Consider the following 25,844-nt stretch of genomic DNA (forward strand, 5'->3'; position numbering starts at 1 on the left):
CGTGATTACATGCCTGTGTATACAGATGGATCACGGGATGGTAATTCTGTGGCTTGTGCTACAGTTTTTCCATCAGACACAATACTTTCCATGCGACTGCCTGGCTCGGCATCAATTTTTAGTGCTGAAGTTTGGGCAGTCATTAAAGCCTAAGAAGAAATAAAGGATTATAATGGATCCAAATTTATTATTTTTACTGACTCACTTTCGTGTCTCCAAGCTTTACATAATATGAAGCTGGACCATCCCTTAATTGGGATGGTGATACGAAAGTGTGTCTTTTTATCTATTGCCAATAAAGACATTGTATTTTGTTGGGTACCCAGCCATGTTGGCATCAGGGGTAATGAAAAGGCAGATTCAGCTGCCAAGTCTGCTTTGGTTTTGCCTCATGTCAGGGTTGGTGTGTCTTATACTGATTTTAAAACTAATATCAACCAATTTATCTTTTCGATTTGGCAACGTGATTGGGACGGTGAGGTTGTGAACAAGCTTCATGCTATCAAGCCAGTCTTGGGAGAGTGGCAGTCCTCCCATAGACAGTGCAGGAAGGATGAAATAGTCTTGTGTCGTGCCCGCATTGGTCATACTCACTTGACCCATTCATTTATCTTAAAGAAAGATTCTTCACCTCAGTGTGAGCACTGTCAGTGTACTCTAACTGTGCGTCACATTTTGGTGGAGTGTCAGTTTTTGAAAGAAATTCGAAAAGATATATTTGGTCAGAAAAATGTTATGGTGCAAGATACAAATATAAAAGGAGATGGGGAAAAAGAAATGTGAGGGTGGGGTGGGGTGTGGGGAGGTGTATAGCCAGTGGCTGGAAATGAAAACAAACCCGATAGATCCGCCGAGAATATTCGATCCTACAAGGACGGGTGAGCCTGTGTTACTAATGTGTGTTAAAGAGACATTCCCGAGTTTGCTGCAATATTTACGATGTTGTCGACTAGCAGAGACTTTTTAAAAATTGTAATTACATACCAAACATATTTTTCTGCACAAAATATTAGTGGCTGTATATTAAACGTGTTTCTGATCGTTCTAATATTTGTACTAGGTTAAATTTCATTTTATTTCCTAAAATCCAGTTTGGGCTTCCTCCAAATATTAAGATGACCAGAAACACATTGAATATACAGACATTGATATTCTAAACAAGAAACTTTATTTAATATGACAGTTTAATCGTAGAAATATTTTGTTAGTCGGAAAAATCTTACAATGCAACAAACTCAGAAATGTCCCTTTAAAGTTGAACTTTGTTTTGTTATACGAAATCACTAGAACACATTGATTTATGAATCATCGGCTATTGTATATCAACCATTTGGTGATTTTGACATACAGTTGTGTGAGATATCATAAACAACGAATGAAAGAAATGTTTTATTTAACGACGCACTCAGCACATTTTATTTACTGTTATATGGCGTCAGACATATGGTTAAGGCCAACACAGATAATGAGAGAGGAAACCCGCTGTCGCCACTTCATGGGCTACTCTTTTCGATTAGCAGCAAGGGATTTTTTATATGCACCATCCAACAGACAGGATAGTACATACCACAGTTTTTGATATACCAGTCGTGGTGCACTAGCTAGGACGAGAAATAGCCCAATGGTCCACCGACGGGGATCGATCCCAGACCGGCCGCGCATCGAGCTGTACCACTGGGCCACGTCCCGCCATGCATAAACAACGAATGCTGTTCCCGCCAACGGTGTGTAAGAAAACTATTTCTCGAACAAGTTTTAGAGATAAGAATCTGTTAAGTTCTAAACTCGAGTACTAAGGCGCGAGAAATGTCGTGATAATGTACTCTTCAAAAGAAGAAACGCAAAACCACATTGTCGTAACATTTGGAGAATTGATTTAATTATTGAATGGTGAGTCCGATAATTACCAAATGTTGCAAGATTGTTCACAATTCACTCTAGTCCATTGTGAGTAAGTGATATGACACACCACCAAGGTCAAGGTCATCTGGAGTCAATACCGGGTGTGGCCTCCGCGTGTGTTGACAACTGCCTAGCACCGCCTGCCCATTGAAGCAACCAGAGTACGGATGACGTCCCGGGGGATGGTGGCCCACTCGGCCTGCAAGGCTGCTGCCAGCTCGGGCAGGGTCTGGGGCTGTGGTTGTCGCTGTCGGAGGCGTCGGTCCAACTCGTCCCATAGATGCTCAATTGGGTTCAAATCCAGTGATATCGATGGCCAAGGAAGGACATTAATGTTGTTGTTCTGTAGGAAAGCCGTTGTGAGACGTGCTGTGTGAGGCCTGGCGTTGTCATGTTGGAACACTGCGTTGGCGTTGGCCATAACTGGAACGATGTGTGGCCGGAGGATCTGGTCAATGTAGCCCTGTGCATTCAGGTTGCCCTGCACGTGGACCAGGTCAGTTCTGCCAGTGTGTGAGATGGCTGCCCACACCATGACACTACCCCCGCCGAATCTGTCCACTTCCTGCACGCAGTTTGCCGCATAACGTTCACCACGACGCCTATACACGCGACATCTTCCATCATGACGTCGGAGCAGAAATCGGGACTCGTCACTGAACCACACCTGTCTCCATCGCAGTTAAGGCCATTGTCGATGAATCTGGCACCACTGCAGTCGGAGTCGACGGTGTTGTGGTGTTAAGATGACACCTCGAACTGGACGTCTGGTACGAATTCCTACCTCACGTAGGCGGTTCCGTACGGTCTGGTCGGATATCCTGCGCAAACCTGGTATTGCTGCGGCTGTGGAGGTGGCAGTAGTCAATCGTTCCCGAAGGTGGCGTACCCGGATGTAGCGGTCCTGCCCGGGGGTAGTGACCCGTGGTCGACCGGATCTAGGGAGGTCACGTGTTGATCCATGTTGCTGGTAACGGTCCCACAGTCTGGAGATGGTGCTTGGGGACACATGGAATGCCCTGGCAACGGCCGTTCTGGATTCGCCTGCGTCTAGTCGGCCGATGGCATTGTTTCTCTGCGGTTCACTGAGACGTGGCATGTCCTGGATTGTCAACTGTCGGCCAGATACAGAGGCCAGGCAAGCGAACACCCTGCACTTTTATACTGTCGGTGTTCATGTTGCACGTGCAGACAACGCACGTGCAGTGGTGACATTGTTTGCACGTGTCTGCGTTTTTGCGAATATTCACATTTTGAAACTTTATTTTACAGTAGCTGCGTTTTATCGAATGTAACCGTGGGAATGTGTTTGGGACATGCATTGACCTTATATTCACAAAGCATGAACCGGTAGGAAACATAAAATTGGAGTTATAACCCATTTGTACCCTTTTGCGTTTCTTTTTTTGAAGAGTATATATTTACGAGACCTACACGCTCAGACTTGCAGTGGCACATGCATTGGTCGGTTGCTGGGTAAACTAAATATATCCACTAAATCTGTTTAAAGAAAGATACACGTTAAACGAGTTTACCTGCAAGCATTAGACTCAAGTACACAGACTTGTTATCTTTGAAATATACCGGCCTCGGTGTCGTCGTGGTTAGGCCATCTGTCTACAGGTTGTTAGGTACTGGGTTCGGATCTCAGTCGAGGCATGGGATTTTTAATCCAGATACGGACTCCATACCGTGAGTCAGAGCTCCGCAAGGCTCAATGGGTAGGTGTAAAACACTTGCACCGACCAGTGATCCATAACTGTTTCAACAAAGGGCATGGTTTGTGCTATCCTGCCTGTGGGAAGCGCAAATAAAAGATCCCTTGCTGCCTGTCGTAAAAGAGTAGCCTATGTGGCGACAGCGGGTTTCCTCTAAAAAACCAGTGTCAGAATGACCATATGTTTGACGTCCAATAGCCGATGATAAGATAAAAAATCAATGTGCTCTAGTAGCGTCGTTAAATAAAACAAACTTTACTCGAGGGAAAAAGGTTTGTTTCTTGTTTAATGACACCACTAGAGCACATTGATTTATTAATCATCGGCTGTTGTTCGCTAAACATTTGGTAATTTTAACATATAGTCTTAGAGATGAATACCGCTACATTTTTCCATTAGTAGCAAGAGTTTTATTATATGCACCATCCCACAGACAGTATAGCACATACCACGAACTTTGATACATGTATATCAGTCGTGTCGGGGAAATCAGAAATATCTAGAACATGATACACTGTGACCACATCAAATGAATGGTACGTATTGCTTGCGTTGAAGGTGGAAAATATTCATTTTAGTTAAAGTTTGTTTTGTTTATACTAGAGTATATCAATTTATTAATCAGCATTTTGGTAATTTAGAAATAGTCTTAAGAGACGAAACCCGCACTATGTTCCATTAATATCAAGGAATCTTTTAAATGCATCATCCCACCGACAGGATAACACATACTATGGCCTTTGGTATCCCAGTCGCGGTGCACTGGCTGGAACGAGAAATAGCCTAATTGGTCCACCGACGGGGATTGGTACCAAACTCAAACCAGACAGTTTTAAAATTAATAATGGATTAAGTTGCCCCAACAGTACAGGACACGGGAATTAATGTTCATGTGCCACACTTCATCGTACATTATCCGTTATATAGATAGCTCACAGAGTCAAATTTTTTTTTCAAATAAAAAAAATTCAAAGTAAGAATGGAAATCAATTAAAACTTTCAAAGTTGTTTAATTAATAGATTATAACAATGTTACAGGATAAAATGTGATCTAGGTTTTAGTCTTTGACAGCGTGTGATGTAATTCTCCAGACGATGAAACCGGAAATATAATACAAACTAAAGAGTGTTCAGTCATCTGGTCTCCTAGTGTAGTTTCAGTTAATATTATGACGCCATTCAAGGTGGAGCACACATCTGAAATCAAAAGTAAAGATACAAAGAGGGAGAGAGAGAGAGAGATTTATCATATAATATGTTACATTTTCAGTGCAATCAAAGTATTTGATAAATTTGCAAATTAGATGTAAATTAATCGAAGTCACAGCACTAGGTTGATGGGCATTTAAGCAAACGTACTTGTGTGACACTCCATAATTGACGTATGCATCAATACAAACATTTCAATGGCAATTTGACACTGAAAGCTGTCTAGCGTTCAGAAAAGAAAAAAACCCCGTTGAGCCCTAGTTTCTTTTGATGTAAGGACATCCAAAATGACGTTATTCGAGTTTGACGTCATTTCCATTCAAAAATATACCGCGCCACATATTCTTACGTCATTTGAATATCTAGTAATGGCGGACTGGAATTAAAGTTGCGTGTACAGTTTACAAAAACACGTTGTATTAAGTTTGAGATTATATGATAAAGAGATTATTACCCTCGTGTATTTCGGTATCTTCAATATCATACATTAGGAATAAAAATAATGTCTTATGCTCGCCAAAGGCTCGCATAATACAATTTTTATTTCTAATATATGATATTGACGATACCGAAAAACACTCTGGTAATAAGCTCTCTCTATATATATTACAGGTATAAAAGAACATATTATATACAATGTATTAGGTAATAAAATAAGTTTCATAAATAAAGAAAAGTTGTGGGGTTGTTTCTTGTTTGTGTGGTTTTGTTTGCTTGTTGTTATTCTTTCTTTTTTGTGTGTGTTTGTTTTTGTGTGTATGGGTGGGTAGATTGTTTCTGGTTTTGTGGCATTTTTTCCTTTGTTTGTTTCGTTTTTTTTTTTTTTTTCTCATTTGTGTAGGGTTTGTTTGCTACGAGTTTGTTGTGTTTTATTTTGTTGCTTTTTCCCTGTTCCATCCACCGACCCCTCCCACACACTGGATTCTTCCACCAAAACAGTTGGTTTTGTTTAACTTCTTCCACCAAACTATCCATATTAATTTATATCTAATCTAATCACAGACACATCAAAACCCTGAATCACTATCAAGATGGGGCGGCAGTTAGCGCAGTGGTAAAGGCGCTCGTCGGTGGGCTCATTGAGCTATTTCTCGTCCTAGCCAGTGCACCACAAATTATATATCAAAGGCCGTGGTATATGCAGTTCTGTCTGTGGAGTGGTGTATATAACAGACATTTTGCTACAAATGGAAACAATATAGCGGGTTTCCTTTCTAAGACTATATGTAAAAATTACCGAATGTTTGACATCCAATAGCCGATGATTTATAAATAAATAAATGTGTTTTAGTGGTGTCATTAAACAAAACATACTTTAACTTTTTAATCACACCGAGGTATCCCTAAAGAACTATGGGGTATAATAGATGTCAGAATACCTCTGATATTGTGTCAATCACTTGAAGACAAACGGTATGAAGACGAGTAACAGCGAACAGACGGACACCGTGACACCGCTAGCAGATCCAGCTGAAAGACGTCATATATATTAAAACCAGTGGTGTATAGAGGATAATAAACGAGTTACCAGTTATTAACAAATTTATATCCCGAGTGAAATAATTGTCACTTGTCACGAGCTTTATAATAACTGGTACCGAGTTTGTTATTCTATTTATTACCCCAGCTATTTGTTTTGATATTTTTGTTGTTGTTGTTTTCTTTTGTTGTTGTTGTTTTGGGTTTTTTTAAAGCCTTTATTTTCGATATAGACTATATCGGCTATCCTTGTAGCCTATATAGAAACGATGTAAACTATTTTATTGTTTTGAGTATTGATTTAACTGTGTATTTTATTCACAGATAATTTTCAAAACCCAAAGTTCTATATATTCTTTAAAAAAATAAACGTATCATGAATTGCATTAAACTACTATTTTATTACAAGTTTAACACTGAAACCAGAAAGACGTAAACGCAAACGCTCTAAACTAGGTGACGTCATTGTGTATTGCTTTGCCAAATCGTGATGACGTCATACTTAGTACCGACAAAGTAATTGGTTTGTTGGCATCGAATCGTCCAGTAGTAGTGTACGTTAAAACCAATGCATGATAATTTCTCTGTTAGAAATTGTGATTTTTATTTTCCCCGTTATGAGTGTCTGCTGGGGTAATAAACAAGAGACTAATACATTTGCATGGAAACAAACCCAAACTCGGACAGGTTTTATATACAATTCATCATCTAAAATGCACGAAGTTAATTTATTTCCATTTTACAAAAATCTATGTATGTTTTGTTCTATAAATGACTAAGGCTATTTACATCACAACAGATTAGGATACGAGCTACGTGAAGGCCATTATAGCTTGTTCTATTGAATGAAGGTTATAGACCGCTAGATATCATTTATCTTACAACGAGTTGTTTTAAAATGTATCTAACGAGCGAAAGCAGGTTTGATACGTTTTTAAACAACGAATTGTGAGATAAATTGTATCTAACGGACATGAATGTATTATTCTATTTCATACATATCCTAAAATAAAACCTTAGTTTTAAGCTAACTTACGCGTCACAGACAAATGATTGTCAGGTTAATTATACGTCACATTTCAATCGATTTCGATCGTGCTGGGTTTTTTTTTCATTGGATGTATGTCATTGGTGACCTGGTCATGACCTAGGAGCAGCCAGTCGTATGTCTTGAAATTGTTAACACACGTACATGTGTAAACAGGTATGTGTTATCAAAATTAACGAATGGTGTTGCCACCAACGGTTGTGTAAGAAATAACATCAAAGCATTATGAAGGACATAGAGATTACTAAATGAGTTCCCGTGTGAGACTGTTTATATTACAGCCAGTGTGTTTTTAATGGTACATCCTGAGCGAACTCGAGTGAAAAAAGAAAGAAAGAAAGAAATGTTTTATTTAACGACGCACTCAACACATTTTATTTACGGTTATATGGCGTCAGACATATGGTTAAGGACTACACAGAGTTTGAGAGGAAACCCGCTGTCGCCACTATATGGGCTACACTTTCTGATTAGCAGCAAGGGATATTTTATTTGCGCTTCCCACTGGCAGGATAGCACAAACCATGGCCTTTGTTAAACCAGTTATGGATCACTGGTCGATGCGAGTGGTTTACACCTACCCACTGAGCCTTGCGGAGCACTCACTCAGGATTTGGAGTCGCTATCTGGATTTAAAATCCCATGCCTCGACTGGGATCTGAACCCAGTACCTAACAGTCTGTAGACCGATGGCCTAACCACGACGCCACCGAGGCCGGTCGAAAGCGAGTGCTGTACGATTAAAAACACACGTGTTTTAATATAAACGGTCTGACACGGGGACGAGTATAGTATTTTATTTATTACAACGCACACTAATGAATAAAAAAATGCATATAATGACTTCCAAAATAACTAAACAAGATATGGAAATGCCCTCTGATCAGCTAATAGATAGACTGTGTCATGCATTACAACTCCGGTTAAAAAGTGTGCACATGATTCTTTCGATTCTTATAACTACAAACTTCGCACTCTTGCACGACTTTCTCTATTCTGACCTACCTATTGAGTTGTTAAAACTCGATGTGGGTGGGAGCCGGTACCGGGCTGCGAACTCTGTACCTACCAGTCTAAAGGTCCAACGAATTAACCACGACGCCATCGAGGTCGGTAATGCAAATCATAAACACGCATGGTCATAAGGCGATAAGAGTTGTCTCCCTTTGTTTACAATTTAGAAAGTTGAACATTTCCGTTAAACTGACTGCAGTAAAACATACCAGTTACACCCTATTAAAACACCCTTTGCGGTGTTATTTTCAATTACATGTTATTAAAATGTGTATGCACTTTGTTTAATAGTTTGACTGTTAGCGGTGTTGTTGTTTTTTTATTATAAAACCAGATATCTGGATGATGCATGGATGGATGTATAGACGGACGGACGGATCGATTACGGACATATGGACGAATGAATTATGGAGAGAAGATGGGCAGAAAGATGGATCGATGGGCAGATGGATGGATAGAAGGATGGATAGATGGATGGATGGACGGACGGATGGATGGGTGGATGGATGGGCAGATGGATTGATGGATGTGCAGATGTATGGATGGGTGGACGGAAGGATGGATGGATGAAGGGACGGACGGACGGACGGATAGGTAGGTGGATGGATGGAAGGAAGGATGGATGGATGATGGATGGATGGATATACAACGGTGTGTCCAGCTGGCTGGTTGGGTTGGAGGCTAGATAGATGGGTGATGGGTGGCTGGATAGTTCGGTGGGTGGGTGGTTACATTTATGGATGGATGGGTGGATGGATACATGGATGAATGTGTGAGTGACAGTAAAGGAAGGATAGTGGCAAGAGAAGAGGATGATGGCATACGAGTGAGACGGGCCTCCCAAATGCAGTACAAAACATTGCCAACGTGTAACTGTTTGACTTTAAACATTTGAATGCAATAGATTTACAGGGTGTATGCTATCAAATCAAATCCCATTGACGACAATAGTAACATATGTGGCTAAAACACCTACCTGCAGGTATCAGTCAACATAAAGACCACGGATATAAATACTACCACCCCTCACCCTTAAAGTGAATCAGAAAAAAATGGGGGTAAAGCTACTCATTTCAGAGATAAAGGGTAGCGTCTATGACTACCATAGTTCCGCACACAATTTGAGTACTTTGTTTTACAGATACACCATACACCAAGCACAAGGCTAGTTGACACAGTGGTACTAGATGAAATACAATTGCATACATTGTTTGCCCAGATGAAACTATTGTTTTACACCCAACGCACTCGCATTTATCACCAATCACATAACTTGTGGTGTTACCTTTTCTATCCAAAGTTCGGTGCACCTCCAAATTTGACCCAGCCGGAAGTTATTCGGTTTAATACTAACTACAATGCAGCCTATGAAAATAAATGTTATATGTAGCAATCGTTTTAATTAATTACCTCTTGGCATAGCCTTTGGCGGATGTGTCTTTGGTAGATGTGTCTTTGGTGGAACTGTTGTTCTTGGAACTGTTGTTCGAGGAACTGTTGTAGGTTTAACAGTCGTTACAGAAGGCTTAGTATGTGTAGGTGTTGACGCAGGACTTGGCGGAACAGTAATTACTGAAATCGAAAGCGTTATAACAGATGAACTAGATAATTCACAGGACAACGGAAGAATATGTCTGTAATGACATCTAGGCATATTTTAAAAGGAGTGTCATTAAACCATCCATTGGAAGGAAGGAAATGTTTTATTTAACTACGCACTCAACACATTTCATTTACGGTTATATGGCGTCAGACATATGGTTAAGGACCCGCTGTCGCCACTTCATAGGCTACTCTTTTCGATTAGCAGCAAAGGATCTTTTATATGCACCATCCCACAGACAGGATAGTACATACCACAGCCTTTGTTACACCAGTTGTGTAGCACTGGCTGGAAGGAGAAATAGTCCAATGGGTCCACCGATTTTAGACCGACCGCGCATCAAGTGAACGCTTTACCACTGACCTACACAAACTACCATTTGTGTGTGTAATTAAAAATATATTCCGTTCAGAAATAAATAAAACTGTAATACATACTGTAGTAACAAAATGACGTTTGCAGGTTAAAGCTGTATCCTAACCGGACGGATGCGACACGAGCGATGCGAGCGACGCGAGTGGACGCGACAATATTTATATCCTAACTAGATTCGACCATAACGCCAGTCTTCTTAAAAAGTGTTATCAAGAGTTGAAACCGCCCAGTAAAAGTTGTTTGATCAGTAATATATGTTTGTCGCGCAAAAAAAAAAAGAGGAAGAAGACACAATTCCTATCGGTATTGTGTCGTGCGCTCGACTACATGAATCTGTCTCGCCGTTCACGTGCCGTTAGGATACAGTTTACGATACACCTTTATGGCCGCCATTTTGGTTTATTTGTAAATGTTAACATTGGTAATATCCACCGATACCTTACTGAGCTTCCGGGTCCCCAGGTTGAAATACAAGGTTGGAATATGATTTTTAAAAACATTTGTGATTGGTAATAGTAATTGACATTGAGTATTTGTGCAAATACTATTAATTTCCAATAAATAATACACTTTTTTATTTGTCACATGTTATGCAGTATACACCAGAGGTTGAAACTAGTGCAGGGAAACCCCCAAAATAGAACTGTGATTTTCAGTAAAAATGTGGGTTGCAAATAAAAACATTAATTAAATATCTCAATATGACCCCCCCCCCCCCCCCCCCTATTTTCTTGCAGGTAGATTAAATTTGCTAAACGTTAACATTGGTAATATTAATTGATTTGATACGTTGGAATATGAGTTTTATTTGTAAATGTTAACATTGGTAATATTAATTGATTTGATACGTTGGAATCTATATAATCAATAACAAGGTGAACCATACCAAATACGGGGCGGGACGTAGCCAGTGGTAAAACGTTCTATGCGCGGTCAGTCTGGGATCGATCCCCCCCGTCGGTGGGTGGGCCCATTGGGCTATTTCTCGTTCTAGCCAGGGCACCACGATTGGTATATCAAAGGCCGTGGTATGCACTACCCTGTATGTGGGATGGTGCATATAAAAAATCCCTTGCTGCTAATTAAAAAGAGTAGCCCATGAGGTGGCGACAGCGACTTTCCTGTCAATATCTGTGTGGTCCTTAACCATATGTCCGACGATTATAACCGTAAATAAAATGTGTTGAGTGCGTCGTTAAATAACACGTCCTTCCTTCCCATACCAAATAAAACCCCATCGGTGACACTGTAGGTAATATATTAACCAAACTATGACCAATAAAATTGTGAATACCGCAATCCTTCCCCAAAAGTATTAACTAAAATAAATGGAACCTTTCGTAGCTCATTTTCGATATAACTGTACGTGTTTACAACACCTACAGATTTGCACTTAATTTTAGTACTTAGTTTTACAGGTACGCCAAACACGTTTCAGGTACCACGCTACATGACACAATCGTATTACATAAAACAAATGTTGCATATATATATATATATATATAATATGTAGAAATAAGTTTGTTTTTCACAGGCTACATGACACAATCGTATTAGATAAAACAAATTGTGGATATATATATATATATATATATATAGAGAGAGAGAGAGAGAGAGAGAGAGAGAGAGAGAGAGAGAGAGAGAGAGAGAGAGAGAGAGAGAGAGAGAGAGAGATGAGTTTGTTTTTCACAACGAACATTTGTTTGACATCCAATAGCTGACAATTAATAAATCAATTTGCTCTAGTTGTGTTATTCAACAAAACAAACTTTCAACTTTAAAGGGACATTCCTGAGTTTGCTGCCTTGTAAGATGTTTCCGACTGATAAAATATTTCTACGATTAAACTTACATATTAAATATATGGCGTCAGATATATGGTTAAGGACCACACAGATATTGAGAGAGGAAACCCGCTGTCGCCACTTCATGGGCTACTCTTTTCGATTAGCAGCAAGGAATATTTTATATGCACCATCCCACAGACAGGGTAGTACATACTACAGCCTTTAATATACCAATTGTGGTACACTGGCTGGAACGAGAAACTGCCCAATGTGCCCACCAACGGGAATCGATCCTAGACCGACCGCTCATGAGGCGTCCGCTTTACAACTGGGCTACGTCCCGTCCTGTATTCGTTACAGACCATGATAAGTACGGTACAAAATGATGGTAACAAAACCTGATACTTACGACAACCATACTTCTGTAGCTGTGCTTTAAACTGTGCGATGAGTTGCCTAAATTTCGGTATATTTTCGCAGCCTGTTGGTTTCAGGCAAGTGAAGAAAGTGGTCATGGCTCTGACAAAACAATTGGTACAATAGTTGAATACCCGAATGAGACAATGGGTGTTAATTATGTTTTATTATGTTTGTATATATGTTTGTATTGATGTATGAATATCTATATATTGTATGTATGTCGTCAATCTGATTAAAATTATCTCTACTGGTCTACCAGTAGATCTAACAGTATTGCGTGGACGCCCATGTCCAGCTGACATTTCATCTATAAATAACAACTTAAATATTGACCAGTTACACTTCGTCTTTTATAGCGTTATTCGGGAGCATATAAATTCTAAAAATATCGGGCGAGACTATTTATGCAATAGGCGAACTTTTTTGTCTATTTCAACATTTAAAAAAGACAGGGGGAAAAGTGCAGTAATAAACTCTGGATTGTATATTAGTATAAATAGATTTTATGGCTATACCATCACGGTTTTTTTTTTTCGTCTTGAAACCAATTTTATATAAAATATTATTTTCAAATTAATTTCCGGCATACATCGCAATCCACCCGAATCATTTCGTATACCCTCGGCATAATCCCGAATGTTTTTAAATTCTTTTCAAATCACTGGCATGATTTTGCAAGTAAGGTTTTGATTGGTCGAATGAAAGGTCAACTGGATATGAGCTCCAACGGGCTGCTGTTAGATCCATATGTAATAGTGGAGTTAATTTTAATTAGATTTGTATGTCGTATTTGACTATTACATACATATTAACGCACTGGTGTGTATGTGTGTGTGTGTGTGTGTGTGTGTGTGTGTGAGAGAGAGAGAGAGATAGAGAGAGAGATAGTGTGTGTGTGTGTGTATATATATATATGTGTGTGTGTGTGTGTGTGTGTGTGTGTGTGTGTGTGTGTGTGTGTGTGTGTGTGTGTGTGTAGATGGGTGTGCGGATGTATGAATGTGTGTATATAAGAATTGGCTCAGGCATTCAAAATTGATTTTCATTTGACAATTTTGATATTCAAAATATAATGGTTTTTCGGTCAGTCTTGCTTTCGATTTGCTTGGCTAGTACTATGTTGTACTATGAAGAGTTTTAGAAAATGGGGATAACAAACAAACCAACAGCTGAAGAATGGACTGGGTTTGAGACTCACAAGCACGCTTGTATGCTTTATGTATGCAATACGTGCTTAATGTTTGTTTTCCTTCATTCTACATTTAAAATTAATCTCTGCCTTAAGATTTACTACCACCGAGACGTTATAGAAAAATAACGTGGAGTTAACAGCTGGTATGCCATGGGGTCTACAAGCCACGCAGTAAATCTGGCACTGACAAGTATGTATAGATTTATGATTCTATGAATATCTATATATTGTAAGATTGACTAGCACATGCAAAAATATAAACGCACGGACACAGGTTACAAAAATCCTTTTTGGCCTCACAAATTGTCTGGGACTCGAACTTTAAGCATCGAATCGCCCGCAGTTCCTAGACCACCAACGTAACCAATCGCCCATCGAGATATTCTTGAAAAAAAGAATGTTCTGTTCACCGATGATAATGACAATGTAGTCACGATATTTGTATTGTATTGTATTGTATTGTATTATATTGTATTGCATTGCATTGCATTGTATTGTATTGTATTGTATTACATTGTATTGTATTGTATTGTATTGTACAATACTTACGTGCACGCTTTAGCTGTGTTGTTTCCAGCAGCTTTAAAATCAGCCATAAGTTTTGTGGCGCACGCTTCTGCGACGGTTCTGTTACAAGCGCCGTTCACAGCAGCCATTAAACCTTTCATAATAATAATAATAATAATAATAATCAATAATCAATAATAATAATAATAATAATAATAATAATCAATAATCAATAATAATAATAATAATCAATAATCAATAATAATAATAATTATACTTTTAAACCTACTGGTAGAATAACAATATTGATGATGATGATGATGATGATGATTTAAAATGTTTTAGTAAATTAATAATAATAATAATAATAACAATAACAGTTACTATACTTTTAAAAATACAAGTAGATATAATATTAATTAGTAGTAGTAGTAGTAGTAGTAGTAGTAGTAGTAGTAGTAGTAGTAGTAGTACTAGTATTGTGATGAAGACGATGATGAGTATAATGATGATGATAATGACGATGACAAAGACAGAGAAAAAAGAGAAAATAAGAAAGAAAGTAATAACTGAACTATTTGCTGTTATTGTTTCATGCTAAAAACGTAACTCACCACACAACACGACTAGACCTATCAAACTTTTCATCTTAATTCTTGTTGTCTCAACTTTACAGCAGGTTCTCTGGTGTGGCTAACCGAACAAAGGAATAACGCAGTAACACAATTCACAGAAATCGACTCATCTGACGAGATACAAAGTCCAGACAGAATCACCTGATTCGTGGGTAGTCATTCTTTATCTCTGAAATCCTGTAATTGTCCACGTAGGTCACTGGGTGTCCAAGATTGGCGACATGTAAGGTCAAGCGATAGTTAAAGTTTGTTTCATTTAACGACACCACTAGAGCACATTGATGTATTAATCATCGGCTATAGGAAAGTAAAGTAATATTTGTTTTTATTTAACGACGCCACTAGAGCACATTGATTTTTTATCTTATCATCGGCTATTGGACGTCAAACATATGGTCATTCGGACACTGTTTTTAAAGTAAACCCGCAGTCGCCACATAGGCTACTCTTTTACGACAGGCAGCAAGGGATCTTTTATTTGCGCTTCCCACAAGCAGGATAGCATAAACCATGGCCTTTGTTAAACCAGTTATGGATCACTGGTCGGTGCAAGTGGTTTAAACTTACCCATTGAGCCTTGCGGAGCACTCACTCAGGGTTTGGAGTTGGTATCTGGATAAAAAAATCCCATGCCTCGACTGGGATCCGAACCCAGTACCTACCAGCCTATAGACCGATGGCCTAACCACGACGCCACCGAAGCCGGTGGAGCCATATAAGGTCACGCGATAGATTCGTGAATGGTAGGTAGAATGCGTGGGCGGGTGGGTGGGTGGATGTGAATGAGTGGGAGGGTGGGTGAGTGGGTTTGGGTTTTGGGTGGGTGAGTGAGTGAGTGTGGGTGGATGGATCGATGGATTAATCAATTTATCAATCAATCAATCAATCAGTCAATCCGTCAGTCCGCCAATCAACCAATCAATCAATAAATCAATTAGTCAGTAAGTCAGTCAGTCAGTCAGTCAGTCAGTCAGTCAGTCAGTCAGTCAGTCAGTCAGTCATCAATCAATCAATCAGTCACTCAGTCACTCAGTCAGTCAGTCAGTCAAACAAACAAAAAGGCAAGCCAGCAATATCCGAGTCACTGAAAGACCAAAGGAACGAATTACTAATTAAATAATTCATTAATGATAATGACAATTAAACTAAAATTTGTCAGCTGTTGCCAGAGATTTCACGCACAAAACAAATCTCCTTTTTTGTGCATTAAAATTGGCGCCAAATATACGTAAATCTACTCATAGAATCACACCAAGACAATATAAGGGTTTAAAAGTGTGTAATATAATCCACAAGGTACACGATCAATACGAATATAAAATTATCATATTCAGAAGAACAATTGTACTTATCTTGATAGTTTTACGACATGTTGAGTTATATTCGAAATTCGAAATTTTAGTATACATACCCGTGATGTTTCTATTTTTGCACAGGTCTAAATATAGACTGTTGAAACCTAAATTTAAAATTGTTATACCGATTTTGATCCTCAATTCATTTGCACTAACCACTAACAACTAACCGCTAACATACTGTCCTGCGCAGGCAGTCCAGATAGCTGAGGTGTGATCACAGGAAAGCGTGCTTGAACCTTAATTGGATAACTTCTTTCTTTCTTACGATTGTGATAGATAGCCATTAACGCAGGCACAATCCTGTTCGCCAATAACATATAATTATCCGTGTGTCTGATTAGCACATTTGGTAATAATTACAATAATGTGACATTATATTACTTTATTCCATTTACCGGCCTCGGTGGGGTCGTGGTTAGGCCATCGGCCTACAGGCTGGTAGGTACTGGGTTCGGATCCCAGTCGAGGCATGGGATTTTTAATCCAGATACCGACTCCAAACCCTGAGTGAGTGCTCCGCAAGGCTCAGTGGGTGGATGTAAACCATTTGCACCGACCAGTGGTCCATAACTGGTTCAACAAAGGCCTTGGTTTGTGCTATCCTGCCTGTGGGAAGCGCAAATAAAAGATCCCTTGCTGCCAGTCGTAAAAAGAGTAGCCTATGTGGCGACAGCGGGTTTCCTCTAAAAAAAACAGTGTCACAATGACCATATGTTTGACGTCCAATAGCCGATGATAAGATAAAGAATCAATATGCACGAGTGGCGTCGTTAAATAAAATAAACTTTACTTATTACTTTATTGGATTTGTATTATATTCAGTGGCGGATCCAGAAAATCCACATGAGGCGGAATGCCATAGAACTTTGGGGGAGGTTTGGAGGTGGGATGATAATTAATATATAATAAAATTATAACTGTCGCAAAATTTAGGGGGCGGGCCCCTGTCCCCCCCCCCCCATCCCCACCCCCTAGATCCGCTTCTGATACTATTGTAGTATTGTCTCCTGTGTACCCTATCTTGTCACTACAGTTTATGTATCATGTTCCTCATATTGCCGTTGTGTGACGGCCTGCGCGTAATAAAGTTCTGTTCTGTTTTGGAAATAAATAGTTCTAAGAAAGGGGGAGATGGAAATTCTTTAAATCTACCAAGTGGAAAAATAAAATAAATAACATACCATAACACACCATAGCACAAAATAACGCAGCGCAACGTAATGTATAGTCCAGGGCCAGTTGTAATTCCGTGGGAATTTAATGAAGAAAGCTGGCAACATATATCATTTTAAAGGTTATTACAGTAGCAACCTGAAATGTTTTATTTATCGACGCACTCAACACATTCTATTTACGGTTATATTGCGTCAAACGTTTGGTTAAGGACAACACAGATAATGAGAGAGAAAACCCGCTGTCGCCACTTTACGGGCTACTCTTTTTGATTAGCAACAAGGGATATTTTATATGCACCATCGCACAGACAGGGTAGTACATACCACAGCCTTTGATATACCAGTCGTGGTGCACTAGCTGGAACGAGAAATAACCTAATGGGCACACAGACGGAGATCAATCCCAGACCGACCAGCGCATCGAGCGAGCGCTGTAGCATTGGGCTACGTCTCGCCCCAGTTTGTTGGAGAGTAAAAATTAGAAATTATTTCTATACAAGCCATGAAACACATTATGTGTACCTAAACTGGATATTCAATGTGTTTCATTTAAAGGGTCATTCCTGAGTTTGCTGAATTGTAAGATGTTTCTCTTAAAGGGTCATTCCTGAGTTTGCTGAATTGTAAGATGTTTCTCTTAAAGGGTCATTCCTGAGTTTGCTGAATTGTAAGATGTTTCTCTTAAAGGGTCATTCCTGAGTTTGCTGAATTGTAAGATGTTTCTCTTAAAGGGTTATTCCTGAGTTTGCTGCATTGTAAGATGTTTCTGTTAAAGGGACATTCCTCAGTTTGCTGCATTGTAAGATGTTTCTCTTAAAGGGACATTCCTCAGTTTGCTGCATTGTAAGATGTTTCAGACTAATAAAATATTTCTACGATTAAACTTACATATTACATATATTTTCTTGTTTAGAATATCAGTGTCTGTATATTTAATGTGTTTCTGGTCGTCTTAATATTTGTAAGAAGCCCAAACTGGATTTTGTCTTCAAATAATTTCGTACGTACGAAAAAAATATATTTTAGAAAATAAAATGAAATTTAAACTAGTACAAATATTAGAACGATCAGAAACACGTTTAATATACAGCCACTAATATTTTATGCAGAAAAATATATTGTAATTACAATCGTTAAAAAATATCTGTTAGTCGATAACATCTTAAAAATTGCAGCAATCTCAGGAATGTCCCTTTAAAGAAACTTGGGTGTTTCTTTAGTCAAAATAATAATCTTAATAGAGTCGTCATGCTCTTTCAAGTTGAATGCATGAATGTAATTTAACGATGCACTCAGCACATTTTATTTACGGTCATATGACGTCAAACAAATGATTACGGACCACACTGATATTGAAAAAGAAAAACAAAGTGAACTTGTCCGTTCGATTAGTAGCAAGGGATCTTTTGTATGCACCATCCCATAAACAAGATAGCACTTACCATGGCCTTTGTTATACCAATCGTTATTATTATTATTATAAACGAAAGAAAAAAAACTAAGAAACATTTTCATTTCATCTTATGTTTGTGCTTATATCCAGTTAAGGTTCAAACACGCTGTCCTGGGAACACACCTCAGCTACCTGGGCTGTCTGTCCAGGACAGTGGGTTAGTTGTCAATTGTTAGTGGTTAGTTAAAGGCAACTGCCAGGGAGGGTGGACAATCAAAATTTAGTCCGGTCGTCTTGCACCTACCCAGTTTCCATTATATTCATTTCAGTCGTTTTCTTTCAGTCGTATAAAATTCGCTCTGGGTGGGGTTCCGGTACCGAGTTGCGAACCCAGTAACGACCAGCCTTATGTCCGATGGCTTCACCACGACACCACAAAGGCTGATTACATATTGTATTTCATTTCAACTTATTTTCGTGCTTATATCCAATTAAGGTTCAAGCACGCTGCCATGGGCAAAAACATTAAGCTGTCTTTGCTCTCTGTCCAGGACAGTGGGTTAGTGGTTAGTGGTTAGTGAGAGAGAAGAGGGTGTAGTGGTCTTACACCTGCCCATTGAGTCGTTAAATCTCGTTCTATGTGGGACCCGGTACCGGGCTGCGAACCCAGTAACGACCAGTCTTATGTCCGATGGCTTAACCACGACACCACAAAGGCTGGTTACATATTGTATTTCATTTCAACTTATTTTCGTGCTTATATCCAATTAAGGTTCAAGCACGCTGCCATGGGCAAACACTTAAGCTGTCTTTGCTCTCTGTCCAGGACAGTGGGTTAGTGGTTAGTGGTTAGTGAGAGAGAAGAGGGTGTAGTGGTCTTACGCCTGCCCATTGAGTCGTTAAATCTCGTTCTATGTGGGACCCGGTACCGGGCTGCGAACCCAGTAACGACCAGTCTTATGTCCGATGGCTTAACCACGACACCACAAAGGCTGGTTACATATTGTATTTCATTTCAACTTATTTTCGTGCTTATATCCAATTAAGGTTCAAGCACGCTGCCATGGGCAAACACTTCAGCTGTCTTTGCTCTCTGTCCAGGACAGTGGGTTAGTGGTTAGTGGTTAGTGAGAGAGAAGAGGGTGTAGTGGTCTTACACCTGCCCATTGAGTCGTTAAATCTCGCTCAGTGGGAGCCGGTATCGGGCTGCGAACCCAGTACCGTCCAACCTTATGTCCGATGGGTTAACCACGACGCCACTGAGGCCGATGGTTACATATTAAGTCTGAGGTTCATGGGATTTTATTCAAGAGCCATAACATTGTCAGAAATGGAACTTATATATTGTTGGAGTTATGGCCCCTGAACGTAAGAGAAAATTGGCGTGGCCCTGTACTGTTCTAGCGATACTCTCAGAATGTGTCTTATTAGCAGTAGTAGTAGTAGGAGTAGGAGTAGGAGTAGGTGTAGGAGTAGGAGTAGGAGTAGTAGTAGTAGTAGTAGTAATAGTAGTAGTAGTAGTAGTAGTAGCGGCAGCAGATATAGTTGAAGTATTAGTAGTATTAGTATTGGTAGCCTTAGTAGTAGTAGTAGTAGTAGTAGTAGTAGAAGTAGTAGATGTATTAGTAGCAGTAGTGGTAGTAGTAGTAGTAGTAGTAGTAGAAATATTAGTAGTAGTAGTAGTAATAGTAATTGTACTAGTAGTAGTAGTAGTAGTAGTAGTAGTAGTAGTAGTAGTAGTAGTAGTAGTAGAAGTAGTAGTAGTAGTAGTGGTAGTCGTAATAGTAGTAATAGTAAACGTAATAGTAGTAGTAGTAGTAATAGTAGTAGTAGAAGTAGTTGTAGTACTAAAAGTAGTAGTACTAGTAGTAAACGTAGTAGTAGTATGGGTGTTGTTGTTGGTTTTTTTTGGTTTTTGGGTTGTTGTTGATTTTCTTGGGGGGGGGGGGGGTGTAATATTTGCCCTTCGAGAGTTAGACGGACATTTCTAACGTTATGATCGTTATCTGCATTCAGAGATAATTCAATAGCGAAAATCGGGTAGGCAAAGATCCTCGCTCTATTACAACAATACCCTATGTTTGACGTTAAATACCATTACATTGATTATTGCAGATAACAAATGGTTCACGTATTAACCCTTTCAATACGGTTCCGGTTAAATACGTTGGTGTTGTCGGGTTTCTTCCTGTAGTGTGTGTATTAGTGATTAATATGTCTGCTAAAAATTATAACGTATCTTCTTTAAATTTTAAATGAAACGAAACGCAATTAGCTCAGAAGTAACACAAGCTAAATATACATTATATGATATATAAAGAATTTTTCTTTTGTTTAACGACACCACTAGAGCATATTGATTTACTCATCATCTGCTATGTGAAAAAAAAAAAATGTTTTATTTAACGACGTACTCAACACATTTTGTTTACAGTTATATGGCGTCAGACATATGGTTAAGGACCATACAGCTATTGAGAGAGGAAACCCGCTGTCGCCACTTCGTGGGATACTCTTTTCGATTAGCAGCAAGTGATATTTTATATGCACCATTCCACAGACAGGATAGCACATACCACGGCCTTTGATATACTAGTCGTGGTGCACTGACGGGGATCGATTCTAGACTGACCTCGCAACAAGACAGCGCTTTACCACTGGGCTACAGACAAGACAGCACATACCCTTATATGACATAGAAGATGAAACAACCAGCTGAACCAGTTAATAAACGGGATACAGATTATATTAAGTGTAGAATTCATTTTGTCAAGAACAATAAGCAAATATCATGCGTTGCAAAGATATCAAAAGCAACTTTAACAGTTACAGGACAAAGGACAGTCTTATCATGCAATTAAAGAATTAATAGAACAATCCAATATCCACTTAGAGTCATATAAAAACCGATCTGAGTCGGGTCCATATAAAAGCAGCGTACAAGTCAGATCCAGTCTCAGCAATATGTCACTAAGATTATGTGTTATGCTAGAAAAACTAAACTAAAAACTAGTGATTGTTGAAGTAACTTGAAAACTGTCCAGGTAACACTAATATATACATGTATATATATATATATATAGAGAGAGAGAGAGAGAGAGAGAGAGAGAGAGAGAGAGAGAGAGAGAGAGAGAGAGAGAGAGAGAGAGAGAGAGAGAGAGAGAGAGAGAGAGAGAGAGAGAGAGAGAGAGAGAGAGAGAGAGAGAGAGAGAGAGTACCCTTTTAACATGTCCCTATACTACTAAGGTTTCGGGATGTCCATCCCGTGCCCGGCCTCTGGATAGCCAGTGTTCTGGTCCGGGAGAGTTCTTAAAAGATAGAATTTGTACATTATGTAATGTAATGGACATTGGCGATGAGTTCCATTATCTTTTCATTTGCCTTTTTTTCATAATTCAAAAGTCCAGTTGCTACACCGATATTATTATACGCGACCAAGTACTTATACATTTAGAGAACTAGTGGAGAATAAACGAATTAGTACGCTAAAGAAATTTGCATGTTTCATAAATATACTAAGTAATGAATTCAAACGCCCTGGACTACAAATGCCATCAAAACCGAAAATATTTAATAAACTATTACCATTATCCACTGCACCATATACACGTTTAACAATCTATTTGTTTATAAGTACTTGGATACCCGTATATCTGTATTAAATATCTGTATTAAACATCTGTATTATTACATAATATACTGATATGTATGTTTGTACATGTATGTGTTTGTGAATGTATTGTAATTATGTATTTACTGTCAACCATCTTGTCACGTGTATATAACAAAATGTTTATGTATATATTCCTCCTATGCCGTTGTGTAACGGCCCGAGTCTTGTCTTGTCCTGTCTTGTCTTGTCTTGTCCTGTCTTGTCTTGTCCTGTCTTGGCATTACACAAATGCAATCTAATCAAGATGGACCGGCCTCGGTGGCGTAGTGGTCATGCCATCGGTCTACAGGCTGGTAGGTACTGGGTTCGGATCCCAGTCGAGGCATGGGACTTTTAATCTAGATACTGACTCCAAACCCTGAGGGAGTGTTCCGCATATACCAAGCAAATGGCCATGGTATTGCTCTCGCTCGGACAATTGAAAAATCCTGACACTCGTTTCGTAAAACCAGTACGACAAGCAAATGGCCATGGTATTGCTCTCGCTCGGACAATTGAAAAATCCTGACACTCGTTTCGTAAAACCAGTACGACAAGCAAATGGCCATGGTATTGCTCTCGCTCGGACAATTGAAAAATCCTGACACTCGTTTCGTAAAACCAGTACGACAAACAAACTCATGTAATATTTTTTCTGTATTACCCCAGCGGTCACTCATAACTGGGAACATATTTTTCATATTTTCTCAGTGAAAAATCTTCGTCATTGGTCTAACGAACAATACAATTGGACGCCTACAAACCAATGACCATGTCGGTACTAAAGATGACGAACTTTAAAGAGTTCACGGATCTCTGTTTGCATTGTTATTTTGGTTATGAAATATTATTTTAATGCAAACGATTACTGTAAATCATGAAATTAATGCGAGCAAGTAATTAATGCGAAAAATGCGACGAACACATCGACGCAATAATAACTTGACGCATTTTGTTTAGTCTCATTCCCAATACAAAAAATGTGCAGGATTTTACTATAATACTTCTAAATAAAATAAAACTTTTATAATATAAAGATGAAACAAAATACAAAAACAATTTTTGTTAAATGTTGTTTTGTGAATACTTCAAGAATCTTTCGTTTCGATGTTGCCATTCTATTTTCACTTTCCTGGAATATCATAGCGGTTATATAATACAGTGATGTTCCAAATGTTTTGTTTTTAAAAAGTTCATTTTGCGATGTGAGTATTTTTCAAATTTTCTTACACTTCTGGATTACTGTATACATTTAAACTGTTTTGAACATTTGTAAAATTATCATCAACAAATTTTATTACTAAATATATTCCTTTAAAAATGAAACAGTAGAAAATTAAATAACCGCAACCAACAATCCGTGCATATTTCTTCAAACCATTTGGCTCGACTCTATACATGGCATTTTAAGTTAGACTGGTCGCAAGTTGTCACTGTTGCAATATATCGCATTTGTTAACGTCTGTTCCTGTGCTGCGCATCAAGTGTATAAAATCAGTCTAAAACATTTGTTAGAATAATACGTCTGCGTTCGCGTGAAATATTGTGCCCTGCAATAGCGACCCGTTTACCTTTTATTCCTACTGGTGGATTAATTAGAAGCAATCACCACACAAAAGTGCGAGGCATACCCTTAACAATAAGGTGTAGTTATACTAATTACACTACTTTAAGTAATTAGGGTTTCCTGGTCGACACACCATGCGATTAGCTTCAGATTATGTAGTAGCTGTCAAAACAACTACTGACTTCTTTTAACATGAAAGATGAAGCCCAAACAATATAATAAGAACACAACTGTGGTTTTTATGTGATGTGGACTTTTGCCCGACGCATTAATAAAAATACGCATTTTTGTTCACTCATGTACGGACACAATAATATCATGACGCATTAATTTCATGATTTACAGATATATTTTTAACAGAATAAATATAACTTTTTTAGATTATCTAAGAACGTGATTAATATATAAAGTTAAAGCAGTCTATATAGGCTACATGTATATTTACGTATGTCGAAAAAAAGGTTTTGAGAGAGAGAGAGAGAGAGAGAGAGAGAGAGAGAGGAGGGAGAGAGAGAGCTGGGTAGTATATAGAATAACAAACTCGGTTTCTGTTATCAAATTTATGTCCCTAGTCACATGGGGCATAAATTTTATAATAACTGCAAACTCGTTATTATCCTCTATATATTCAGCAATGAACTATCAATATTTTGCATAAATATTTTTGAAATTATTTTGAGGGAGAAGTGTCCCTAGTTTCTAACCTCAAGTACCAAGGTGGATGAATGTCATAGGTAGGCCTCGGTGGTATAGTGGTTATGCCATCGGACTTGAGGTTGGTAAGTACTGGGTTCGTATCCCACCTGAGGCAATGCGAGATTTGTCATGTCTGGCCACATACACTGAATTTCACCCACTTCACGGGTGGGATTATGAGTGTGTCTCCCGAGTGTATGACCCAACATGGGGGATGATTACGCGGCATGCACTGCAGGTTCTGTGTACCCCGGGCTCGGGTGATAACGAGATAGCTCAACTGACAGCAAGCGTGGAGCTAGGACCTGTCAAGTAGTCCCATACCGAAATTGAAATACTGCGGCTTCACCATTCATCTTATTATCCATGTTTGTAATGTGCAAAAAAAAAAAAATGTATTTGCCTCTGTGTTAGATATCTGTGGCGTTTTACAAAAAAAATAAAAAAAATCATAGGTAGGTGGGGGGGGCGTGTTAGTTTGTGTGTGTGTGTGTGTGAGAGAGAGAGAGAGAGAGGGGGGAGAGAGAGAGAGAGAGAGGGAATGAGATAGAGAGAGGGAGGGAGGAGAGGAGAGAGAGAGAGAGAGAGAGAGAGAGAGAGAGAGAGAGAGAGAGAGAGAGAGAGAGAGAGAGAGAGAGAGAGAGACCGAAAGAGACACACACACAGAGAGAGAAAGAAAGAAAGAAATGTTTTATTTAACGACGCACTCAACACATTTTATTTACGGTTGTATGGCGTCAGACATATGGTTAAGGACCACACAGATTTTGAGAGGAACCCCGCTGTCGCCACTACATGGGCTACTCTTCCGATTAGCAGCAAGGGATTTTTTATTTGCGCTTCCCATAGGCAGAATAGCACAAACCATGGCCTTTGTTGAACCAGTTATGGATCACTGGTCGGTGCAAGTGGTTTACACCTACCCATTGAGCCTTGCGGAGCACTCACTCAGGGTTTGGAGTCGGTATCTGGATTAAAAATTCCATGCCTCGACTGGGATCCGAACCCAGTACCTACCAGCCTGTAGACCGATGGCCTGCCACAACGCCACCGAGGTCGGTCAGAGAGAGAGAGAGAGAGAGAGAGAGAGAGAGAGAGAGAGAGAGAGAGAGAG

At 39.1% G+C, this 25,844-nt stretch overlaps 1 protein-coding gene across 1 annotated transcript; it reads right to left on the reverse strand.

Annotated features, from left to right (window-relative positions):
• Nucleotides 1-4,610: 4,610 nt before the first annotated feature.
• Nucleotides 4,611-14,360, reverse strand: LOC121373807. Its single transcript, XM_041500584.1, has 5 exons — nt 14,297-14,360; nt 12,545-12,654; nt 9,781-9,942; nt 6,209-6,299; nt 4,611-4,817 (listed from the first exon to the last, which is right to left on the reverse strand). The coding sequence occupies exons 1-4, from the start codon at nt 14,341-14,343 to the stop codon at nt 6,226-6,228; spliced, it is 393 nt and encodes a 130-aa protein (XP_041356518.1). The 5' UTR covers nt 14,344-14,360; the 3' UTR covers nt 4,611-4,817; nt 6,209-6,225.
• Between the last annotated feature and the right edge of the window lie 11,484 nt (nt 14,361-25,844).

Source organism: Gigantopelta aegis, chromosome 5 (assembly GCF_016097555.1).
Source record: "Gigantopelta aegis isolate Gae_Host chromosome 5, Gae_host_genome, whole genome shotgun sequence".
NCBI classification, from domain to species: Eukaryota; Metazoa; Mollusca; class Gastropoda; order Neomphalida; family Peltospiridae; genus Gigantopelta; species Gigantopelta aegis.

Excerpts from the sequence above, each read along its gene's own strand:
- LOC121373807 (XM_041500584.1), bottom strand. The coding sequence starts at position 14,343 with ATGGCTGATTTTAAAGCTGCTGGAAACAACACAGCTAAAGCGTGCAC. Across the intron at positions 12,655-14,296 it reads AACACAGCTAAAGCGTGCAC|AGCCATGACCACTTTCTTCA; the intron begins GTAAGTATTGTA and ends TTGTTTTGTCAG. Across the intron at positions 6,300-9,780 it reads GCCAAAGGCTATGCCAAGAG|CTGGATCTGCTAGCGGTGTC; the intron begins GTAATTAATTAA and ends GACGTCTTTCAG.